Below are 24,870 nucleotides of genomic sequence, written 5' to 3' on the forward strand. Positions count from 1 at the left end.
CTCCAGATAATTTGTTGTACTAGGATCAGTATAATTTATCTTGTAAATAAAATACTATTGGAAAAATACATCCACATTTTTTAGCCTGCAAATGGCATGAGTATAATTTAGACTAATTCCAATCATACACATGGTTGACAGGAATGAATGACTATCAACAGATTAAAAACCTAGCTATGTGGATATTATCCTTTCTCCTATTTAAATTACACCTTCTGCAAAACAGAATTAAATGTTTTAATCCTCTGTTTCCTGAATATTAAGCCTAGAATGAGTAAATGAGTTGACCTTTTTTACATTGTCTAAGAAAGAGATAATGAGCCAGAAACATATGAATTTTGTCAAATTTTTACTTTTTAAATTTTTGACCCAAAATGGTGAAATAATATTAGTTATAACTGTCAGAAAAAGTGAAAAAAAACTCCACTGGTTATTTTGGCTGTGGAGTTCAATGGGGATTTAATGTTGTATTACCACATAATGTCAAAATTGCTCTGTTACCTACAAAGACAAAACATTTTGGCTGATTCCATTTGGATTGAAGTTGGGACATGTGTAAATGTTACAAATTTAACAAAAAATAAGGTTTGAAAAACTAATCCAGGCCTTCTCAAAGGGCGGCCCGTGGGCCAAATCCGGCCCGCGGAGTACTTAAAAGTGGCCCGCGGCCGGGCAATGATTAAAAATAATAATAATAATAATAAAATATTGGGGAAAAATCAAAATAGTCAAAGAAAAAAGAATGAAAATAACACTGAAAAATGTTACTCCTCTGTTGAATTGATGAATTGCTTGCATTTTTCATGCAAAATTTGTGTTAAAAATAGGGTAAACTCTCGGCTTCAAGCCCCCTGGACCCCACCTGCTAAGACTCTCCGCTCGCTGCGCTCTATTGAATTTTTTTTTTTTTGGCCCTTCAGCATTATTGTTTAACACAATTTGGCCCTTGAAACAAATTAATTCAGAACCCCTGAACTAATCAATTTCACAAGGCTAAAATCAAAGCTACTCTTTGGGTGTGGGTACATCTGTACAGGTAGGTCGTGTGAAAAGTGAACTTAGTGAAGTACAGTAGTGAAGATATGGGCAGTCACCTTGGTTAACTCTTTGTTTGAAAGCAATAATCATTAGCGAGTTGCACTTTTCGTTTGATCACAAAGTGAAAAAAAATCAAAATAATTGATACCATACCAGACTGAATGCATACAATACAGCCCTATTGATTTTCTTGACCGTACCTAAAAATGTTCTTCACGTGGGTTTTCCCCCACATTTTATGGACAGCGTCAGTGCCAGATATCAGTCACACTATGTTATTTATCTATTAAATATGGCATTCATAATTTGAATAAAAACAATTCACAAAGGCCAACATAATCCCTGTAAATGGATTAATGTTAATAAATCAATATGTCTCACTCAGTGTGGATTTATGTCATAATATGCTGGCCAATGACCGGTGAAAAATGAGTGCAAGACAGGAAGCTGTGAAGGTTTCACTTTCAAGTAAATCAATGAAGGGAACACGAGTGGGGATTGAGGATAGGCGAGTTACCAAAAGACGAGTTATTGGACAAGGGCAAAAGACGAGTTATTGGGCAATGGCAAAACACAAGTTATTGTTATCCCTGCCAGGGAGTGACCCCACTGGGGGTTAAAGGGGATTATAAAGGTTGAGAGATCTTAAAAATCTTATTTTTTATCAGAGGCACTGTAAAAAGGCAATAGTGCCCACAGGGTCAAGTACTAGGAGGACAATGTTATAACAGATGGGTCTATAAATTTGATGCAACCACAACAATGCATAATTGGCAGATCAATTGTTGTTGTAAATTCCTGGGGTGTAAAGTGTAATCAATACCATTAACTGTTCTTGGGCCCTGATCTTAACCTTAATTAATCTCACAGGGCATTATTTCTGTACAATAAATCAATAGCTTATGGCATTTTTCAGCTCTTGAACAGAAGTTCTTGTAAGACATTTTTTAACTCCATCATGGGCACCAGGCATGGGCACTACCTGCCTCTACATCAGCCCTCAAGAACTAATTGATTGGAATGGTTACAGATGGTTATCATCTATTGAGCCAATCAGAGGTATGGTAAGCACATGGTTGCCAAAAGATTTCAGCCCGAACTGCGGGTCAAATAATCGAAAAGTTGCCCAATTTTTCTCTTTACCATTGGTTTCTATGGGGCATGAAACTATCGAAAGTTGCGGGAGCCAATGTTGAAAAGTCGCCCATATTTTTTTCTTAACCATTGGTTTCTATGGGACAGGAAATTGTCAAAAGTCGCGGAAAAATCTTCAAAAGTCGCCAATTGGGCTACCAAATCACGGGTTTGGCAACCCTGGGTAATCATCAGGTTGGGTTCAGGTAGTCTGTGTTACAGACCGTGTACCTATATTATCCATAGGGAGAGAAACTACTGGGAACCACACACTCTCGGAAACCGACTCGCTCGTCGAATTTGCCGCTTCGCTCACCCCCCTTGATCGCGAGTCCGACACTATCTCGAGTCATTCTTTGACAAAGACTAGGTTCAGGGGGATTATGAAGGTTGACAGACTTTAAAACTCTTATTTTGATTGGATACTTGGATAAGTGGAGCAACAGAGCCCACAGGGTCAAGTACTTGGAGGGCAACATTATAACAGATGGGTCTATAAATATGATGCAACCACAACAATGCCTAATTGGCAGATCAATGTAATCAACACCATCAACTGTCCTTGGGCCCTGATCTTAACCTTAATTAATCTCACAGGATATAATTTCTGTACAGAAAATCAATAGCTTTATGCCAATCTATTTAAACAAACAAACAGAGAAATTTTGTATAAATTATTCATGCTTGGTTACATTTTCTTCAATAATTTTCCAGTCATAACTTTTTCACCTTGTCCTTTGGGTCAGATACCGGGGTCAGATAATTATTCATGCAAACAGTTTCAGCCAGTTTTGAAAGAAATCAAAAGCATTTTGAATTTGCTCCCCCATTATGATAGTTTATTGACCTTTGACACGTTTGGGCTCTCTCCCTCTCTCTGTCAGGTGGCGCTGTGTAGCGCTGCTGTGGTCTTCACAAGAGTACACCATTTCACTTGATCCGATGCCAAGTGCATTGCAACTTGCATTCCTTGGTTAGAAATCAGCTTCATGTCATTAGTCATATCACTACAAGAACAACTACAGATTGAAGATAGTACAAACCTGAAAAACTATACACTTGCGCGCACTGGTTTGCTTATTCATTTAAATTTTTGACCCCTGTTAGGCCTGTATGACCTAATGACCTAAATATAAAAAATTGCTCATGGGTGCCATATTGGCTGGCATAATCTTAATCTATGATACATACATAGTAGTACTAATAGCTGTCTTCAGTAGATAGCATGCATAATATCCTACATGTAGCTGTTATAATACATGCCAGAGGGTGGCTGTGTAAAAAACACACACTATGTATTGTCATAGATGCGCATAAGTCAACATCAAGTGCATTGATGCCAGGACTGTCATGACACGCATATGAAACAATGAAGTGCAAGTTAAGCATTTGTGGGGGTAAAGATCCTGCTAAACAGAGAAAGCACAGATGATGTGTAAATGATATCACATCACTGATCACTTTACAAAACTCCCCTGTGCACATACCAGATGATTCAGTCCGAGGCAAAGTTTGATTTTGACAAATCCACCACTTATAGGGATGCACCATTAGACTTCAAGAGCGGGTAGGAAGTTGGGGTCTGGGCAATTTTTTCAATTTTCATGCATTTATACACTGTGAGTTAGGTGGGGAAAGGCTTTTTTAGTGTTGGTGGGGAAAGGTTTTTTTTGTTGCTCATGCTGTGGGTGATTTTTTTTTTTTTTTCCAAAACTTCCCATCCCCACCCTTGAAGTCTAAATGGTGGGTCTGTGTCTGAAATAAATGCCAAGGTGCAGGTGCAATGTGATAAGGTAACCTGTAATGATCACTATGACTGTTTAAATAAATGTGTATCTTGTGTTAAGTATGTGTCAATGAACTGTAAGGGAGAGGGCCCACACTGTATTTGTAATGAAAACAGGTGTGAGGTGCTGACTGGGGTAATCAATGGTGCTCAAGTCATACCAAAGTGGGTATTTGGGTCAAGAGTGAATCTTTGTATGTAGTTTAGGAGGGGGGGGGTTAATTGAGTGACACTATGATTGTTATAGAAAATATGGATCTTAGAGTGAGGCGTAAGTAGTTCTACTGAAGTTAAAATACTGTTATAAGTAGTCCTACCTGATATATAAAATACAAGTTAATATTTTGTATAAGCACATGGTCTTTGGGTGACGGACAACACTGGTGATAAAGGGGGACTTACAACCCCAACATGGTATACCTTTGAATATGGAAGTATAACCCTCCAGGGACTGTGATGTCAACAGACACAGATGTTCTCTGCCATTATATAGCTATTAGTGGGCTAATTTATACTTCTGGAGGAAGTATAATGCCAGAGGTATTGCAAAATGTTATTTATTGCCTACGCACTTGTATGTGTGCTCTTTAGTCGGCAAGTTTATAATGACATTTTGAGAAAAAAACACACTAATGATCAAAAGAACAAAATAGTCCGGATGAGTTTAATTCCCCACGGCCAATTCAAAAAGCCAGTCTTCTTTCAGCTGATCAATGCATTGTTCTGTTCTTTATATATACCTGATTTTTTGCAGGGGAGAGGTTTTTTTATTTCTATTCTGAATGCAAATTATCAAGAGCCTGCAAAGCGCCAATTATTATTGAATGGTTCACAGTTTTAATTAACATAAATTAGTAGTTACCCCCTGTAAAGTGTGCTGAGGCTTGTGGATCAACATCTAGGCGTTGTGCCTGTGCGTAGCGCACTATAAATCACTGCGCTTTTTTTTTTTTTTTATTAAGTTATCAATTATTATAATTAAATGGTATTCATTTTGGATGAAATGTATGTCTTTTTTCATCTTCACTGCTTTTGGCAACTTGTCAAATGGTGCATATTTGAATGGACTTGGTAGTATAACATTGATGTTTGCAGATTATAATCACTTCACAGAAAGTGCATGGTTATAAAATGACATTGACATTTTTCAGTAGATATCAATGAAAAAAGCTTATTCCCAAAATTTCAGTTGATTCCAATTTTATGTTTGTTAGTTAAGAATGATTAATAAATGTGTATTACACTGCTCCATAGGCCAGTGTTGTAATTTCGTTCTGGTGTACCAAAATGTAATTCAAATTTGATGATATTTTTGCCAAACGAATTAATCTGCAAGAAATGTTTGGTACATAAACATTATGTAGCTAGAGGTTTGCAGTGGTATAAAAATCTCAACTCTTTTTGAGAAAAGTGGGGGGGATGAGGCTGTGGCCCTTATTTCTGCTTCAATATTGCACTTTAGGAGATTGATCTGTCAACAAAAGCCTGTCTGGTTGTCTTAGGTGCAAACAAACTGCAGATTGTTTGGATGACATGACATTTTATTTTGTTCTTGCATAATCTTCCATCACGATTCAGCCTTCACGATTCGTGGTACTGAATAAAGGAACTACATACTTCGAAGTCCAACATCATGCCAATAACCTTCCCAGTCAGTTACCAGTATTGATCATGCTATTAAGCAATGACAAGCATATCATAATATTCATATGGAATAACGACATGCATGTGTGATGTCCGTATATTCGATACTTTTGTTGTTGTCATAATAATAACTGTTTGTATAGATTACAATACATTTCATGGAACCAATTTAATCCAAACGGAAACCCATGGATGAATAGAAATAATGGACTGAATATTTAAGACGACTTCACAATTGATTAATACCCATTGGTTCGGGATAGAATTGATTGGTAAATGGTAATCAATGAAGATAGGACAATTTACCAGTGGGCCAAGGCATGTCTATAAAATTATTGGTCTTATAAAAGATAATTAGTCACTTTTTAAAGGAAATTCTAAAAATGGAGTATTGTTTGCTTTAATGAAACACAATCAATCAAATCCTCTGAAAACAACAAAAGGTAAATATGTTCATGAATCATCTACAAATGTTAGTCTATCTCAAGTTAAGAGTAAGGTCAGCGGCAGATTCAAATTTTGAGCTAACTTAATTCCGCGGGTGTATGTACACATGCGTAAAAGTGCGATTTGTCCATATTGTTGGGCAACGCAATCGCGTAAATGCACTGATTCGAATCTACCACTGCAAAATCCAACATGGCATTGCTCAACTTGAGAGGAGACAGACTATAGCAGGGGTGTGAGAGGCCTCAGACCAAAAAAGCTGAGAATTACTAAAAAAAAAGCTGAAAAACAGCGTAAAAGCAGGGTAAAAACGTCAAATATGGGCTGAAAATAAAAGAAAACACATAAATGTTAGCAATAAAAAAAGCTGAAATCAGCTTAAAAGCTGAAATTTCACACCCCTGCTATAGTAGCCACTGCATCTGAAATCAATGTCTCATCCTCTATTGAATAAGGGTTGACCGCAGCAATCACAGCCATTATCAGAGACATAACTCAGTATAACATATCCATTTCCTTAAAACCTTGGCTCTTGGCCAGGTTGCTGAGCACTTGTGTTCAGTACACTCCTGATTCCAGAAAAATACAGTGCTAATTTCATTGGGTTAAAACAGTCATCCTGTTTTGCCAAATGAAACATAGCTAAATCCTATTACTTTAATCATTTCTAAGTAATTAAAGCCAATTTTTAATACTGCAATTTGAGGGGCCAAAATATGCCTTTCTGCATGTTTTCCAACAATTGCAGCCACAACATTCAAAGACTTTAAAATATTGGCTATAGAAAGTTTGCTCATAATTTTAATATTGTATGTTAATTAGTAAGAAAAGATTATAGAAAATGTGTTTTGCAAAAAACTTAGAATGCATAACCTAAAATTAGTCATAAGTCACAGATTATCACAGCATATAAAAACCCCTATAAAAACACATGTTTTTGGCACTTATTTCCAAATATTGGCCAAATATTAAAATTCACCTTTTATTGCCTGTTATATTTGTATCTTTATTTCCGGAACTTTTTGTTTAATGGCCTCATTTCCATAAATCAATATTTTTTGGAAAAGTTACATCTCTGCAATAAAAGAAATTTTGGCAAAATCCACTTCTGCTGCTTCAATATTGCACTTTGGGAGATTAATCTTTCAAAAAAAGCCAGTCTAGTAGTAAGTGTAAACTGATTGGCTGACTTGAAAAATCCACAACATATGGTGTACACCCCCCTCTTATACAATTTTCAAGTTGGAAATATAATCAATATTTCATAATTATTTGAACATGTGAGTGGGCAGTTGGGTGACACATGTGACAAACTGTGTATTGATCCCATGATTGTATAACATGGAAATATGAAAAGGTAACTATAGAGGGGGCTGTTTCACTATTCAAGAATAATCATTTTTGAAGGTGGATTTGCCATCAAAATAAGGTTATCTCTTATCTTCTTCACAACTTCCCTAGCAGTCGTTTTAAAGATTCTTACCAGCAGGTTTTTATCTAATAGAAACATAAAATTGCTAAGTCATTTCCCAATACTGTACGCTAAAACACCAGTGAAACGCAGCTGCTGCATGTGTTTGTTGTTTTTTGTATGTAAAATTAAATGTTGACCTATGTGCAAGGATGTAAATGGGTACCATATCCATTTCCTGAAAATGATCTGGGCCTTGACAATTCAAAGGTTCACAGAGCTTATGATCTTAAACATGGCATAACTTATTATAGGTTACAAACACCTTCTGCATTGTACAGCAACCCTTTCTCAATTGCCTACTCTCAAAATGTGATATTCCAAAGAAAATAATTGTGCAAAAACACCAAGAAAAAAACTGTAAGCTGATAACAAACTCAAGATGATCCCCAATTCATTAAAAAAAATGTGCCAAAGGCCTAGCTACATGCATTCTTCATTCTGCACAGTCCGAAGGAGGCATGGACCGAGGCTAAGGCAAATCAGAATTTATCCATCTCAATTTGGTCAACAAGCATGCATGCATATATTTCAGTTATGATGAAAACCCAAGAATAATTTTTCTGAATATTTGTCAACAGATGGGGATGAACACACAAACATGAGCGTAACTAATCACCTTTGATTGAGCAGTGACAGGTTTCAGCAGTCAGCACCTAAGAACGAACTGCCACCTTGCCCTTGGCTATGGCCTTAAATCATCATGGCAGCTCTTTTTCATCAAAAAACAGCCATGCTAGGCAATGTAAACACAAGATGCACACTAAATCGATGTCGATGATGCCACCGTTTTTCCATGTTATATTTCCTCTACAGGGAGGGTGGCAATATATTTCTCGCATTTACGGCCCTAGCTACTATGGGCTACCTGCGAGGAGGAGATAAGTTTAAGTGACCGCTTATAGGTTCAATTTGCAACCAGTCTAATCACAAAGCTCCTGTGGCCAAGTTGTTAAGGCACAGGTCTTGTAAACCTAAGGCTTTGGGTTAGATTGCCAGGCGGGATCACTTTTTCTGTGTGTCTTCTTTATTATTTGCGACGGCGAACCTGGTGATAAATTGCATTTATTATATATGATTCCTGTCGATTATGCCACCGTTTTTCCATGTTATATTTCCTCTACAGTGAGGATGGCAATATTTTCTCGCATATACGGCCCTAGCTACATGTACTATGGGCTTCTTGCAGGGTGGAGATAAGTTTAAGTGACCGCTTATAAGTTTGAATTGCAACCAGCCTAATCACGAAGCTCCTGTTGCCAAGTGGTTAAGACACAGGTCTTGTAAACCTGAGGTCCTGGGTTTGATTCCCAGGCGGGGTCACTTTTTATGCTTGTCTCCTTTATTATTTTGCGACGGCGAACTTGGTGAAAAATTGTGTTTATTTTAAATAATTCCCGTCGATCATGCCACCGTTTTTCCATGATGCACACTAAATGAGACCTACTCCCACAAATTGAGAGGATGATAACCAGACTCTGGTTAAATGGAACCATTTAACATTGCAACAAGAAATCCAATTTGAATACAACATAGCAACCCAGTCAAGTCATATATCAATTTATACTTATGTTCTGGAGTGTATGAATCTTGGGCATAACTCAAAAAGTATAATTTTGCGATTTTCCTCTCAATTTGTGAGAAAATATCTCAATTTTTAGCCTTTCTCATTGACTCTCCTGTTCTATGTAACTTACATGATGAGTGTCCACTAGGGAAGCTCTTTCTTCCTTCTATAATCTCTCTACTGTTCCCTGTACATTTCATGTCATTGGTGATCTTTCCATCAGGGAAACATCTGAACAGAAAATCTGGTCTCGGCCTGTAGACAAAAGGAAAGAATAAAAATAAAGTACTTGCATCTGAACACTTTTAATCAATGTGACTGGTACCAACTAGTTTTCAGCACTGAGGGTGTACCCAGTGGCGTCCATAGGTTTTCAAAAGCGGGGTGGGGGTCACGGGTCTCGATTCCCCTGACTATTAAAAAAATTAATTTGGCTCGCTTCATTCACCATAATAGTTCAACTCTAAATTGTCACCCAACTAGGTGAACCTAACTTTTCAGCAAAGGGTGAGAGGCCACAGCCCCCCTTTCTGTACACCACTGGGTGTACCCTCAAATGAACAAAAATAGCCTCCAGTTTCCCTTATGAAGCACAAAGTCCCTCAAACCAGGCAAATTCACCTTGTTTCTCTTCAATTAGACAATTTTAACTCTCCCATGTAAATAGTTTGACTCCTTCAAATCATTGGGTTACATAGCAACAATTTTATAGGCCGTTAGAATACAAAAATACTCCAGCTGAAAATGACTTAAATGTGAAAACTTGGTTAAAAGTGTACAACTACTTCAGGCAGATGTTTACTACAATTTTTAATTGCTTTTGTGCTATAATTCAAGCTTGGGTAGGTTTCACAGAGCGCAGCACACCAGTAGCTAAACCTTGCCACTATGAAAGGTAGACCAAAAGCACATAGGCTTAAAAATACAACACATGCAGGGTGCACCCCACCCCATGAATGAACTAAAAATCTTATTTATCATGTTTAGTATGTCTAGCACCATGGATAGTTTTTTTTGTTGTTGCTGTAATTAAGAACCTTTATTAGTGATACTTAATTCAAAAAGAATTAATCACCCTCTAAAATTACACAAGTAAGAAGAACACAATCTAATTGGGAATATAATATGGGACAAATAAACAAAGTGCCATATTTTGGAGTCATTTTATCATTACAGGTGCTTGCTGAAACGTTTTGAACATAAATTAATCACTTTGCTACCTTTACTACCATGACTACTGATGTAGTTTTAACAGCGCCACCTAAAATGAAGTTGAATATAATTAGAATTTACCAATGATGTCACTTTATTTCACCCATTATTCTTTGTACTATATGCTTGATTTGTTCAATACAATAAATATTCCACCCGGTCAATGTTGCACCATGGATAGTTTGTATGTCCACGTACATGGCATGTAAATACATTCCAAAGGCACATCCAGGATTTGAAAAAATATCAAATTAGGGGGCCCAGAAAGGCTAAAATATTGCCATTTGTGCATGATTCTTTTGATTGAGGATGTAGTGCCCCTTCTGCCCTCCTCTTCTGGATCTGCCCCTGCATACAGAAGGTCTATTATAATCAGAGACTCAATTAAAAAGACTAGTTTGTTTCTGACGTCACCTGTCAATCAAAATCAGAAACAATTTTTATGATTTGTTGTGAGTTAAAATGGCAAAACTGCATGGTCTGTGGTTAATGTTGCACCTTCAAACATACAAAGTGTCTCAAGAGTTAGGTCTTAGTAATAAAAGAATAAGGAAACTTTCTATATCTAATTCTTGATCATGAGAGCCAACTTGGGTATGCACAGATATTTGCTTCTAGCGTACTACGCAAAGACCACACGCTTACGGTGCAAACACAGCTTTTGAGAATTTACCAATCTGGTTTTCAAATAAGGTCGTAGGTTTTTGAATAAGGTTGTCACCAGGCAAGGTGAAGGTTTGGTCATGTAGGTTGCATGATTGGGTTATTCCATGAAAAGTACGCTGATGCAGAAGGTACAACGCTGACACAGAAGGTACATTGTTTAACCAATCATGGCTGTGGGGAGTTGATCATCAGAAGCAAACTAGTCTTTTTAATTAAGTCTCTGATCATAGTGTTGTTCTTACCTGCCAACTAATAATTTAATGGTATTTGTAACTACTCCATTCAATACGAGTGTTAATGTTAAAGCTGTAAAGTTGAACAAAATAACAAGGGTGTTAGAACTAACAAAGTCAAAATAACAAGGGTGTTAGAACTAACAAAGTCATGCACATAGTGTAAAATTTCAATCAAAGTTCAATCATTGTATAGTACAGTTAGAGAATAAAGGTTTTGTTTTCAGCTGCTGGGCAACATCATTATTTTAAGTAATGATGATGGTGCGTGTTACATGAGACAATAGATGCATGCATCTAAAACAATACCTTTATTCTCATTCTTAAACACTTCCATTCAAATACATATATGTGACGTGTCATGTCAAAAGGAGACACTTTTGGGCAGGATCGTAAATGGAGAAATAGCCAAAAATCTGCCCGGGACAATTTTTTCACAATTTCGGTTTATTGCGAATTTGTGATGTTATTAATGTTAAAAATATTGTCTGATATTTTCAGACCCAAATATAACTGGCATCTTGTATTTTTTGAGACATTTTCAAGGTAATTCCTACTCTCAACATTGTCAATAATATTTTTAAAGGCCGATATCTCAATTTCCAATTTTATAATACCATAACTTAGGAACTCAATATCTTCGCTTTCGAATGTCCGATTACATTGGGGAAAACGGCATTGTGGAGCAAAATATCTCTATATTTAAGATATGTAAAAACCTCAAAATTGATAACCTGCCCAAAAGTGTCTCCTTTTGACATGACACGTCACATATTAATCATAAGTATAATCAAATCAAATCCTACATTTTGCAAGGAATTACCTAGGGCTTAGAATCGATCAGTCCCGTTGTTGCTATGCACCTCCGATTGGTTCAAATAAGCGCATCACGAGTATCACGTCGACGCACACATGCTAAAGTGTGTGATATCGTGTCATATCACACTGCTAAGAACCAATAAGATTGCAGGAACTTTCTTAAGTGTTTAAAAAAGAGTATAAAGGTATGTAGGGGTCTCAATTGTAGTGTAGTAGGCTATATGTTATTCATCCAGTACCATGTTATTTCTCAGTGTGATATTGCTCTGCCAAATTGAGGTTTGATTCCGTTTGAAAACTGACATTTGGATCAATCCATACCAAATCAAGGAAGGCTCCCACCTGATCATGTCCACTCCAACTTGAAATGGCTGCCACAGAAAATCTGTAAGAGCTACAGACCTCAAACTTGCAGGTTGTTATAGTATTTCTACAGGTACAATATTTGAGTAAAATGTAAAGTAAATCTGAGGGGGTCAGGTGGGAGCCCTCCTTGATTTGGTATGGATTGACCCATTGTCCTTTTTTACCTGCAAAGCAATGGATGTACAATTACCAAACTGGGTACAACTTGCTGGACTTGAGTCCAGTCTTTGTTTACAGAGTTTAGGGTTAGGGTTTATGGTCGGGGTAGGGTAGTCTTGTAATAAGACTAGTAGAATTGCACCCTATTCGGTAATCGGTCCGCAAAGGAAATGCAGTTTGTGTAAAATCTCTATTTACTACCTCCATTGTCATGATTAAATACACTGATTAGTACCGGTAACAGTATTTTGTACAAAATCAATAGAAATTGTGCACAATATTTGCCTTTCATGTTCAAAGTTTGTATGTATAAAGATCCATTTATGTCATATATCTATTGTTTTTAACTAATAATCAAAGTTTAGCTGTAATATAGAAATAAAACATTGCTTACCTAGAAGGGCTTGTTGACAGTCTAATTTGTCTCTTCTAATTATGGTAAAGATTAAAATTACTGCAAGTGGTACTGTCACCACAATAGTCTGAAAGAAAAAAGTAAATTATTAATTGGTTGTGATACAGCCTCCATTACAAGTATGCTATAGAAATTAAGATTTTTTACTGGTGTGATTATTATTTTTCCTTTAGTTTGTTCCATCCCAATTTGCTTAAGCTTACCAATCAAAACACTGACAAATGAAATACTTGTTGATCTGTGAACCTGAATAATCTACATTCCTTGGAACCTTACTTGTATTACTTTTACTACATTTGTATGTGTGCTCACATACATGTAGCAACCTTTTTATGCAGTAATGAATAATCTACATGCAAATAAAGCTAATCATTGGAGTGGAAAATTGGAGAAGAGAACTCGGCATCACAGCGGAGAGCATAAAATGCTGCATTTGGTGTAATGGGGACAAAGCAAACCAAGACATCAAGATTATATACCGGTTCTTACCATGCTTACATAACTGTAAATATCCTAATTACTAAAATCTCATAAATAATAATTTTGGTAAATTGAAGAAGAGAACAACCAGAAAACACAGCATTTGTTGCAATGGGAATAAAGAACTCAAACATCAAGTTTATCATGACAGCCCTATGCCTCAACAACTGCAAAAAATCACAAAAATCCCATAAATAAACTTAGTCCACTTGATTTTTAAAATAAAATTTGTGTGTTTTTGGTTTGTTTTTACAGTTCTCAGCAAGGACCGTTCCAGGCCTCCAAGAATACAACAATTTGTCTGTTTTTTCTTTTTTAGTAGCCCCACTTAAAAAGATCAACATTCAATATGGACAAAGGTTATTTTTCTTATGAAACTAAATTTGCCTGCTACTAACTACACAGATATTTTGACAATGGGTGTCAGTAGAACAATTAACATTATACCGTACACTTACAAATAATGTAACTGTTGGTATTGTGTCTGGTCTGGCTACTGGGTTTCTATACAACCACTGCTCCTCTGGTTGAATTATTCTCACAAATGCTTCCATCTCTTCTGTAATACTTCATAAAGAAAATGGGATGAATAATAATAATATGATAAAATATGATGCCATGTATATTGTACATCTATCAGTATCAATATTTTATGCATTGCAAGAAATTTATATTTTGGTAGTACTATTACTGTATACACATTTACTCACTGGTTTTGGGGTTGGGAAAAAATTGAGATGGGATTGTGATTGGATGTATCAAAGAAGTAACAAATCGCCTTTTACGCGAAGGCATGCAATGCAGGCATGATGGTTAGACACGCTTGATCAAATGATCGGCCCTCATAAATATGCGGGAATTCACAATATGGTCATTTTCACGGTAAAGGGTGTAACTTTGGATGTTTAACATTTTGATCCGTAGCGTTCTAATAAAGCCACAGAATTCCATGATTTTTGGCCACATAAGTCATCTAGTTAGCAGCTACCTTGGGTAGCATAATCATCTTCGGGAGTTGCTGCGTTCAGTTTTAGCAGGCTTAAATGTACCTAATATTGCCATTTTGAAAAACTATAAAAAACAGTAACATTTTTGTAAAACCCTGTGTTTTCTTCAGTTAGTTCATGGATATTTTTTTCTTATCCTGAAAGTACGGTCATATGTTCAGTAAACACTGCCACATTAGATTTAATTGTGAACAGCCCTGTATTTTTGAGAACCGGACTTGAGATTTGTCGCTTCGAGGCTTCATTTTCCGTTAACAATTGTTAACAAACTTTGTGGGTATAGCTTTGGTTCATAATTCTTGGTTATTTCTTCACTTCTTCTTGATTCATAACAGTTGATATCTTAACTTGAAATGGGTAACAAAAATTAGTCGATTTGCAAGCTTTTAAATTTTTTATAAAATCTTGACTTCAAGGAGCCATTTTTCCGTTAACTTTTTTGAAGCCTCCGAAACAAACTGTTCAGCAAGCTTGGGCAAATATAAATAAAAGAGCTCATCCAATCTATTTACCAAAATGTAGCAAAGTAGATCCTCAAGTCACTTGTTTTTAAATCGTGGAGATATATATCACCGTTTGAAAATGGGACCCAATACAAACTTTCCATTAACAATTGAAGCCTCCGAAACAAATGAAGCCTCCGAAACAACAATAAGATTAATTATCATCTATGCATATCTAAATTGGTGTTTCATACTGATATCTGCATTGTAATTGTTACTTGATATGTGCAGAATGTCATAAATTAAAAAAATTGTTGATGTTATGGTTAATGTTTGAAAAATATACTGATACCCAAAAAGCCTGTTTCGGAGGCTTCACATGCAAAAAACACCATACTTAACAAATGGGTGAAAAAGTTAACATGCTATAAATCTACAATATCTGCTGCATAGAATCATTGATTCAATACACACAAGAAAATAACAGCGTAGATGATCCCAACAGTGTTGTTTTCAAAAAAAATACTTCTGCAGTGTTAAGCCATTGTTAACATGAAGCCTCCGAAACAAAAAACATGACTTGCTGTGATAATTTAATTTTTGTCACAACTGAAATTCAATACTTAGAAGCAAAGCATGAAAATTGGTAATTGTGATATTTTTACCTATTTTTTCATGTCAACTTGCAGTAGTTAGCCAAATATTTTACTTTTATGATCACCTGTGTTGTTAACTGAAGCCTCCGAAACACAAATCGCTTGAATTGCCAATTCTAAAAAATAACTCCAATTTCTGTGAAACTTGGCTGGGAGGTTCCTTTTATCAAGTAGTATTTGTACATGAAGTTAGACATTCAAATTATTTTAGGAACCCAATTAAAACTTAAAAAATATGTTTAAGGTTGGGAAATTTCCATTGTAAATGACACTTTATGTTAAAAATTTTCAAAACTGCAATTACAAACATAGCAAAACATGGTATAAAATGTAACTTATATCTGTTGACTTACTTTGGAATGGGATTTCACATGTATTCCAGCTTTCATGTCATAATTTTCTGAGCTTATGTAAAATACATTTTTTCTTGGATTTTAACCAAAATGTTATGGAAATGTCAATTTTTTTTATTAGAAATCAAAAGGTTTAAGCCTTGAAACATTATTTTACTGGAATTTAAGTTGCTCCTATGCATGATTTCAGTAAACAGAAACATATTTAAGTGGTTTGAAATTTTGACCATAAAAATCAAAAGTTACACCCTTTACTGTGAAAATGACCATATACAAAGCATGGGGACTGTTTGTGAATAGTCTGTAGTAGTCTGTGGTGTTACTGGTGTAGCTTACGAAAGTTACCATGGGATAATAATCAGATATTTACCAAATTTATGACTTTTTCCAAGGAGACAGGATTACTATTGGGCAAGGGACTATATTGGGATAGTAAATTGATATGGCACAATATTCAATATATGATTCAATTGTGTGAACTACAAATAAATTTCTGAAACATTAAGGAAATCAGGTACACAAGCAAACATACTCAATCAAGAAAATACATTTGTACTAAACAAATAATCATTATTTTGTGGCTCATTGGATAAATACATACAGTCCAAGCTCAATTATCCTAACCTCTTTTGTACAGATCTCTCTGTTATTTGGATAATACAAATGTAGGACTTAAATTAAGTCCATTAATTATTATGATTGACATCAGAGCATGAACTTAAAAAACCATGCTCCTAGGCAATCATAATGTCATTTTTAAAAGTTTGTCAAAACACATAAAATTATTCTTAATCAATAAATTATTTAAACATTATTATACTTACAAGAATATGACAACTAATACAAATCTGACTAGTAATTCTATCCACATATTCAGTGCAGATTCACTTATGGTCCATCGATGAAACATAATTAATGATGAAAGCTAACCATCACCTACATACAATGTACTAGAGAGAAAAAAGAAGAAACAAGTAATTGTATTTGGACAAATTCTAGCTTGTTTTTGTTTGAAAAGAGAAGGGGGATAATCCCAGGTTCTGATATCTGGAGATGCTGTACTTAATCCTAAGTTCATATGAAGCTTTTACTTAGCTGTACCACCAATTTTTAATACTGCAAAAGTGCACAGTAATACTGTGCAAGATATTCTGATACTAAACAGGCTTGCAAATTTTGTGTTAGCACACGCAACTGGCAGCTAGCGTTGATTGAGTTACGCAGTTTAATATGTACGGCTGGCCAACATGATGTAAATGATTACATAAACAACTGGTTTCCAAATGGCAAGAATCACAGTACCCCTAAAACTTGAAGCCATTATATAACTTGTTTCAACTTTTACTAAGGCAAGAGGGACTTTACTTACATTGAGGGAATGCTTGAATGAACGAGTACAAAAGTAATTCAATTAACCTTGGAGTTGAGCAATGTAAATATGCACCATCATAATTGCATGTATACTGAACATGTGCGTGATTCGCTGTTTTGCAAAAGCCACTGGGTATAAACTGACACTTTCAGTCAATGTTCACCAAGGGGCTGTGCAATAAGTATGAGCCATGGGATGGTAAAATTGGGGGGGAGAATTTCTTGGCAAACAGAAAGGGGGCACCTTTTAAATAAAAAGCTCTAAAAAGGCTTAAAGAAAATAACTGGTACAGAAATACAAAATATTGGGAATCCCAAAAATGTGGCATGTGCTAGGGGGTTAAGATCTTTTGGCAGGCCAAGGGGAAGGGATTGGGGCAAGTAGTTTTTGACAGGCCGAAGGGGGCAGGATAAGAAATTTTATGACCTCTAACATCACCAAAATTACAAGTCTTTCAATTTGTGTGAGTGTAATTGGCTAATGGCTATGCTTCAGTGGCCATGAAAAGACTCATAACATCTACACCAATAATCCCTCAGTATTGTCTGAAACTGTTCCAAGGATGTATGAATGTGGAACTCAGTTTTCAATGATAGTTTGCAGGCCACATTTGAATAATTTGATGACTATCATGTGAATTTGAAGACTTTGAAACAATTTTGGAATTGATTATCATGTAGGAACATACTATCTCAGATACATTGCTAAAAAAGCAAAGTGCTATGCGTTTTTTTTCTTCTAGAAAATGAGCTAGATGCGATATGTTTTTATTTTTTGTTTGTATCCAGAGTCAAGGCAATGTAATGAATGTTTGTTCTTTACATGATTTACTCAAAAACAAACCACAGTGAATAGTGGTGTGCGTTTGTTCGAGACAGAACGGGACTGAGACAGACTTGTTTTTTGCCTAATGATGTGGTTTGATGACAAATTTGAATTCTCCTTTCTACATCATGATCATGACCTCTATACTTGTTGAAAAGGTATAACGTTGTCAAGATAGGACATCCGGGTCCTACTCTGCCATGTTTGGCTGAGTAACGTATATGAACACGGCCTTTTGTGCCTATGTAAATTAGTCATTGTGTAAATAAGCTGTGTTTATACTCATGGGTTACTTATCATCAGACTGAATCATTGTTGTTTACAACTGCACAAGTTATGTGTGTAATTTTAGTGAACATTGACCGACAGAGGGTGTCAAACATACATGTAGGCCTTTGTGTCGCTTTTAAAAAACAGCGAATCATGCGCATGCTCAGTATGCAAATACAACAGTGAATTAGTACACTGATCATGCGTGCGATTTTTTGCAGTTTTCTGCAAAAGCGATCGAGTATAAAATAAATATATCTTTAGAAATGACCGGCGATTGTGTGTTCTCAAGTGGGTTTTATCATGTTTATTAGCGACCTGACAAACATTTGTGATGTGATCAAGCAAAATGAGTCGGATGTCGGGAATGTTGATTTTGAGATCAATAAATGGTATTCAACTTCCCTGAACTTCTAGTAATTTATTGTTCCGAGCAACACTAAAATGGCTATATTTCTGGAATCATAAGTCTAACTATCATGGGGTTTTCAGCAAAATAAAGCACTGAATATGCCATATGGCTCATATCAATATAATGAGATTGAAAACTGAATTTTGATTTTGATCGACATCAAGACTCATTTTGCTTGAATTTTGATTTTGATCGACATCAGACTCATTTTGCTTGATCGCATCACATTTGTATTGGTTCGATCAAGCATTGAAATGCTTTCAACTTTTGTACTGGATAGTTCAAGCATGCTGAACAAATTTTTCAATGTAAGTGCCTCTGGCCCTAGTACAAAACTTAAGTTTTTGTCAGAGAAGAACGGCACTTGTTTACATTTTGAGACCATGTAGGGCGTAAACATGGAAGTGGGGTTCTGATTGGCGGAATCAATCATCTGACAATCATAGCAACAGACCGATAATCTGATTGGTCGATTGTGCGACAAATCGTTGGTCGGCGCAGTTGAAGTGAACACAAAGCTCAGCTCTGCGTATGTCGCTCATTAACAGGCGCTCGCGTCAATTTGAGCAAGGGACTGCCGTTCTTTTCTGAAAACCAGTGTAGACATGGTAGAAGCCCGGGGGGTCACTCCCATTGTGGCCTGTACACCATCCGCGATAATGAAAATGCGTAAAAAGGGTAGTTTTTCGTGGGTAGGCACGATATGCGCGTAACACGTTTAGGGTGTCAAAAACATGAAATATTGGAAAAAAGGGTAGCAAAGCTGCAATTGCTAATACGCGGAAATGAAATTTAGGGTATGAAATTTGATGCAAGGAATAAAATCCCTGTTTAGGGTATTGTTTTAGCCAAGGGTTAAATCCTTGTTTAGGGTGCTTTTCAAAAGTTGATTATTGCGGATGGTGTACAGGCCACAATGGGAGTGACTTCGGTAGAAGTATTAGTAAAAACGGATATTACTATCATCTATAATCAAATTAAGTAATTCTTGGCCAAACTGGAACATGCGCGTTACGTCCATGTAGTGTACGTTCACAGTGTTCCAGTTTGGCCAAGAATTACTTAATTTGATAATTTATAGACTATGGCCATCATCATCATCAACAAAAATTTTTACAATCATGTAAATTGTAATGCATGCATGATGCTGTCACTACAGTACAGTGTCACACACCGTCATCATCCCTATATCTTCGTGATATAAATTGCCGTGATAGTACGATGAATCCTCACGTTTTTCAACAACTACGCATGGTGATTTTATTCGAGATAGGCCGTGCAACTCAGGCTAAGCATACAATTTGAGATTTTGAGCGCCTGCCACACTGTTTCTATTCTATGTTTTACGATATTCGCATGATCAATATATGGCTGGCCGTAACCGCCACAACGTGGAGCTAAATTGACCAATCATGTTAGATCTTTTCATTACGCGGAGCCAGTGGATGCATCCTCGCTCCAGAGAGAAAAACTCTTGCCAAAATTAATGTTTACTATGGGGATTTTAAATGAATCGATTGTAAATAAACCACGACCAGTTGTACAGGATCAATACCATTGTTTGATTAGTGTATAGTCAATGTTACCTTGCATGCATGTGTCATGTGTGTGGCGTGTTTGTTTGTTTGTCTGTTTGTCTACTGTGTCAGGCCAGGATCACTGACACCCACGGTACTGATACTCTCATACTATCACGGTGATCATATTGTTGAATGTTGTTGACTTAAAAATAATCATGATGCAGTCATGTCTACAGTAGAACTCACCACGACCTTTGAAGGACTTAAACCCTATTAAAAGCTATTAAACCAAGATAACACTCAATGAAAACGGCTCAACTATGTTACATCAGATCTTCTCTGGTTAAATACACACTACGCTTGTGTCTGTTTTACCTGTGCAATGAGCAATGAGCTGGTATTATAGTTTCAGTTGGGTGAACGATTATAAAGCGAACGCAAGGTAACAATACTGTGGGCTTTTGTTTACGAAATGAGACAATAGTCTGCTTATTGTTAACCAGCGTTCTTGAAAATGAGAAACTTAATGACTTAACACGGTTTAGAAATAATTTCTTCATATTTTTTGGTACAAAAGTACCAATATTTCCAAACACCTAAATTAGCTAAAAATTTAGGACATGTTGCAAAACTATATTTTCTAGAATTTCAGAGAATACTTTAAATATTGGCGGTTATTTTTTACACAGTAGTGACGTCAACTAGGCAATGGCCTATACTTCTAACATACACTATTTGTAGAGGTCACGCGTCAATGGTGGCGACTGAGTATTGTGTATAGGAAAACGGACAGTAACTACAGTATGTATGGCCTACTACTAGTATATAAAGTAAATCCGAACTGGTTTGCAGTTTGCTGAAGGTCGAATTCCGCAGGGACACCGCGCAAGTTATACAAATTAGCTGCCGGCGATACACTGCAGATCGCAGAACTGTGTGCATAGTTTACCACCACTCTGCCTAGCTATATAGTTATGTACAATACTGTATGAGTTTCTTATGAGTGCATGTCCATCTTAATAATAAGTCAGTTCGTACTTTTCATAAACTACTTTTTGAATCATAGGCCTAACTTTCGTGACCGAGGATATCTTGCAACTACGTGACGCTCGTCTGGCAAATTCTTAATGAATAAATTCGCTTCACGTAATGAGTAAGTCGTACTTAATTAGTCAGTTTTACCTCCGAGTAATGAAAAACTCTAACATTATCATGATTGGTCAATTTGGCTCCACGGAGCAAAAAGTCAGCTACGCGTAGCAGCTCCATCGCTGGCGGTTGCGCCTACCATATCAGTATCCCATATGATATTTCTATTGCAAGAAAATTTTATTTGTTGTCAGGTTTTATCTTAAATACACTAACTGGAAATTAAATACACTAATTAGTGAGGACCGGTATTTTGCTGTGGATATGTTTAACTGCAATTTGCGGGTAAAAATTTGAAATCCTGAGTAAAAATTTTGATCATATTCAACTCTTTGAGAAAAAATTGATATAAAAGAATGCATGTAAAATCCAGCTGCAATACAATGTACATTATTGACACACTATCACTCTCTTTATTTACGGCAATAATAGAATATCGATTTCAATCGAATTGAATACGATGCTCAGTTTTGAGTTTGTAGTTGACTACTAAGCGACCTAAGCGATCGATTGCTAGCCAATCAGATAGAACTCCTTTTCTTGCGTTCGGTGAAATACCAGTCGCCCGTCGCTCACCAACGGAGTATTAAATTTAACAAACCGTTCAAACCCAAGGGAACGTCCTTTATTATTATAATACTAGTTCTTTGTTATTATTTACCTAATCCTCTTACGCCGTCTTCGCAATGGATGCCTGGATGTTTATGATGGGTTTTGATCGATTGGCTGTCACTCAATTAATATTTAGTTATATATTTAGTTATAATTGTTTACAGTTATTTTATAATTTTCAGTGAAGAAATGAGTTTGATAATATTATTGAAAATAACACGATATAAATGAATGGGATGAATGTTTTTTTTAAATGTTTTTTTTGTAATCAATATTATTTTTAAATATTATATTACTACTGTTTATTATTATTTATTTATATTATCTATTATTGTTATTTTTATTTATTACTATTATATTATTAAATTATTATTATAAATATTAATCATTATTTTATTATTATTATTATTTATTATTATTACTAGACCTAATATTATTATTACTATTTATTATTTAATATCACTATCTTATTTTTAAATTTGTAAAAATACAATTAAAAAGTAGGCCTACACTGAACTAATTTCAGATTTTTTCTTTATCTTTTTCTTTTTACAGGCCTTTTCGTTTATTTGTACAGCTAAGTATAATATATTATTTGTTTATGTTATTATTTTTGTTAATTTCTTCAGGTAACTTTCATTTATTTATCATTCATTAATTAATTTAAATTTATTTAGATGGTACTGTAGGCTAGCATAGTAGCATGATTTTAATTTTATAAGTTTGTCATGATTTATTAAAATAACGACTTTGTTTATTATTTTACATGATAAATCTCTAGTACTAAATCATGCTAATAATTCCTATATTTTTAATTTATTTTTAAATCATAACATCATGATTCATTTTCATGTACGATAAATGTATTTTTATTTATTTTTAAATCTGCTAAAATAATGTCAGCTGACCGTGGGTGATGGTACTCAAGTACTTGTGGCTTTTAATACCACGGAATAATCGAAGTCAAGTGGTGACTTCCATATAAGGCTCATATATAATGGACGTTCCCTTGGGTTTGAACGGTTTGTTAAATTTATATTTATCGAATAGGAAGTCGACACTGTGTGTCAGTCAGTGAGCCATGAACTTAAGTTAAAGTTAAGCTTAGAACAGATTTAGACTAGCATCAATTTCTTATTACCTTAAAAATAGTATACTTTCTCAGCTATTTCCGTGTGGCACGTCATAAGCTTACCCAAAATACTAAACTGTAGTAAACACGAACAGCTGTGGCAAAGTAGCCTGAGTCCCTTGGCCCCGACCTCGAAACAATTCAAAATGGCGGAATAAAATGGCCGTTTCTCGATCCACCAGTCCTTCAACTGCTTACGCACGGTCATCGGGTTGTGCTTGCAGGTGAGGACTGGTAACGATTGCGTTCGAAAAGTGTCGAGCGCACGCCCTCATGAATAATTAATTAGTTGTGATCACGTGGGTGTAATAACTTTTTAATAAATGAATTTACTACGAAATACGATGAATGGCAAACAAATAAACAAGATTTAAAAAAAAATAACATATAAATAAAGTGTTTACTATTTTAACCGTATTTTAAATAATATCATTTCTATTTTATTGATTAAAAATAAAGTTACTTTTAAATAACAAACCAAGCAAATCAATTCAGTATCCCATTTTAATAAATTTCACTACTTTTTCAACCCGGTTTCCAAGAGATTTTTTAAAGTTTTAGTTATCACCTTTGGCTAGTTCTTTTGCCTTTGCCGTACGGCAAGTGTATGACTATGTATGAATATGATCACAGATCTTTTTATGGTCTGTGGACTGTGGTATGACTCAATTTTAAAGATTGAACAATATTTTGCATAGGTTTGCATGATTTTTCAAATAATTATTGCATAGCCCCTAAGGGGGTCGTAAAAAAAATTAGCCCGCGATAGGGGGTCATAAAAAAAATTTACTCCAGTCACCGACATATATGTGACCCCCCCTTCCGAAGAAAATGACATCCCCCTTAGATTATACCGTTTGTAAGTCATGTATAAATGTGCAGTTGGGAGTGGGCCTAGGACTCCGGTACGGGATTGGTAGTCAGTATAGTGTTACGGTACTGTAGTCACAATGTTAAGCAACTTACGTCACACAACTAACGTGACGTAACTAATGTTACGTTGCATCGTTAATTTACGCAACATAACTTGCGTTGCTTTGTGCAACTTACGCTATGCGTAACTTACGCTTCATTGCGTTGTTAAGTTACGCAACGTAACTTACGTTATGCCACGTAACTTACGTTATGCAACGTAACCTACGTTATGCAACGTAACTTACGTTATGCCACGTACCTTACGACGCGGTGTTAATTTATGCAACGTAACTTACGTTATGCAACGTAACTTACGCTATGCGTAATTTACGCTTGCATTGCGTTGTTAAGTTACCCAACGTAACTGGCGCTAAGCGTCGTGCAACTTATGTTGCGTCGCGCAACTTCTGTTGCGCAACTTAGGTTGAGTAATGTAAGTTTCGTCACACAACTTACGTCACACAACTTACGTCACACAATGTTACGCAACTCACAGTGTTACGCAACTTACGTCACAATGTTACGCAACTTACGTCCTAATAACAGTAGGATAACAGTAGGTCCACGGCTGTAGACTACAGCAAGTGTAACACCATGCATACATAACGATACGATGTGTGTATAATAGGCCCAGTCTTAGACTAATGTGTATGCGTGAGACTACGGCGAGTATAATGCCTGCCCCTGACAGTGCGATACGATGCATGAGGGCCCAGCCATAGACTACGGTAACTTGTAATGCCTAAATGGTGAAATGTGTGCAAGGC

General features: G+C 35.9%; 1 protein-coding gene across 2 annotated transcripts in view; it reads right to left on the reverse strand.

Annotated features, from left to right (window-relative positions):
- LOC140148806 (phospholipid phosphatase 4-like) overlaps positions 1-23,294 on the reverse strand; it is a 36,667-nt gene extending 13,373 nt beyond the window's left edge. Inside the window, exons 1-6 of one of the 2 annotated variants that reach the window (XM_072170878.1) lie at positions 23,198-23,294; positions 16,721-16,846; positions 13,896-14,004; positions 12,937-13,024; positions 11,208-11,271; positions 9,218-9,342 (exon numbers count right to left, since the gene is read on the reverse strand). In XM_072170878.1, the coding sequence (XP_072026979.1) occupies positions 9,218-9,342; positions 11,208-11,271; positions 12,937-13,024; positions 13,896-14,004; positions 16,721-16,806 (472 nt within the window). In that variant the 5' untranslated portion in view covers positions 16,807-16,846; positions 23,198-23,294. The remainder of the gene's footprint in view (positions 1-9,217; positions 9,343-11,207; positions 11,272-12,936; positions 13,025-13,895; positions 14,005-16,720; positions 16,847-23,197) is intronic. The other variant, XM_072170879.1, reaches the window with a different exon arrangement.
- Positions 23,295-24,870: the final 1,576 nt, after the last annotated feature.

This window comes from Amphiura filiformis, chromosome 3 (assembly GCF_039555335.1).
Source record: "Amphiura filiformis chromosome 3, Afil_fr2py, whole genome shotgun sequence".
Lineage (NCBI taxonomy): Eukaryota > Metazoa > Echinodermata > Ophiuroidea > Amphilepidida > Amphiuridae > Amphiura > Amphiura filiformis.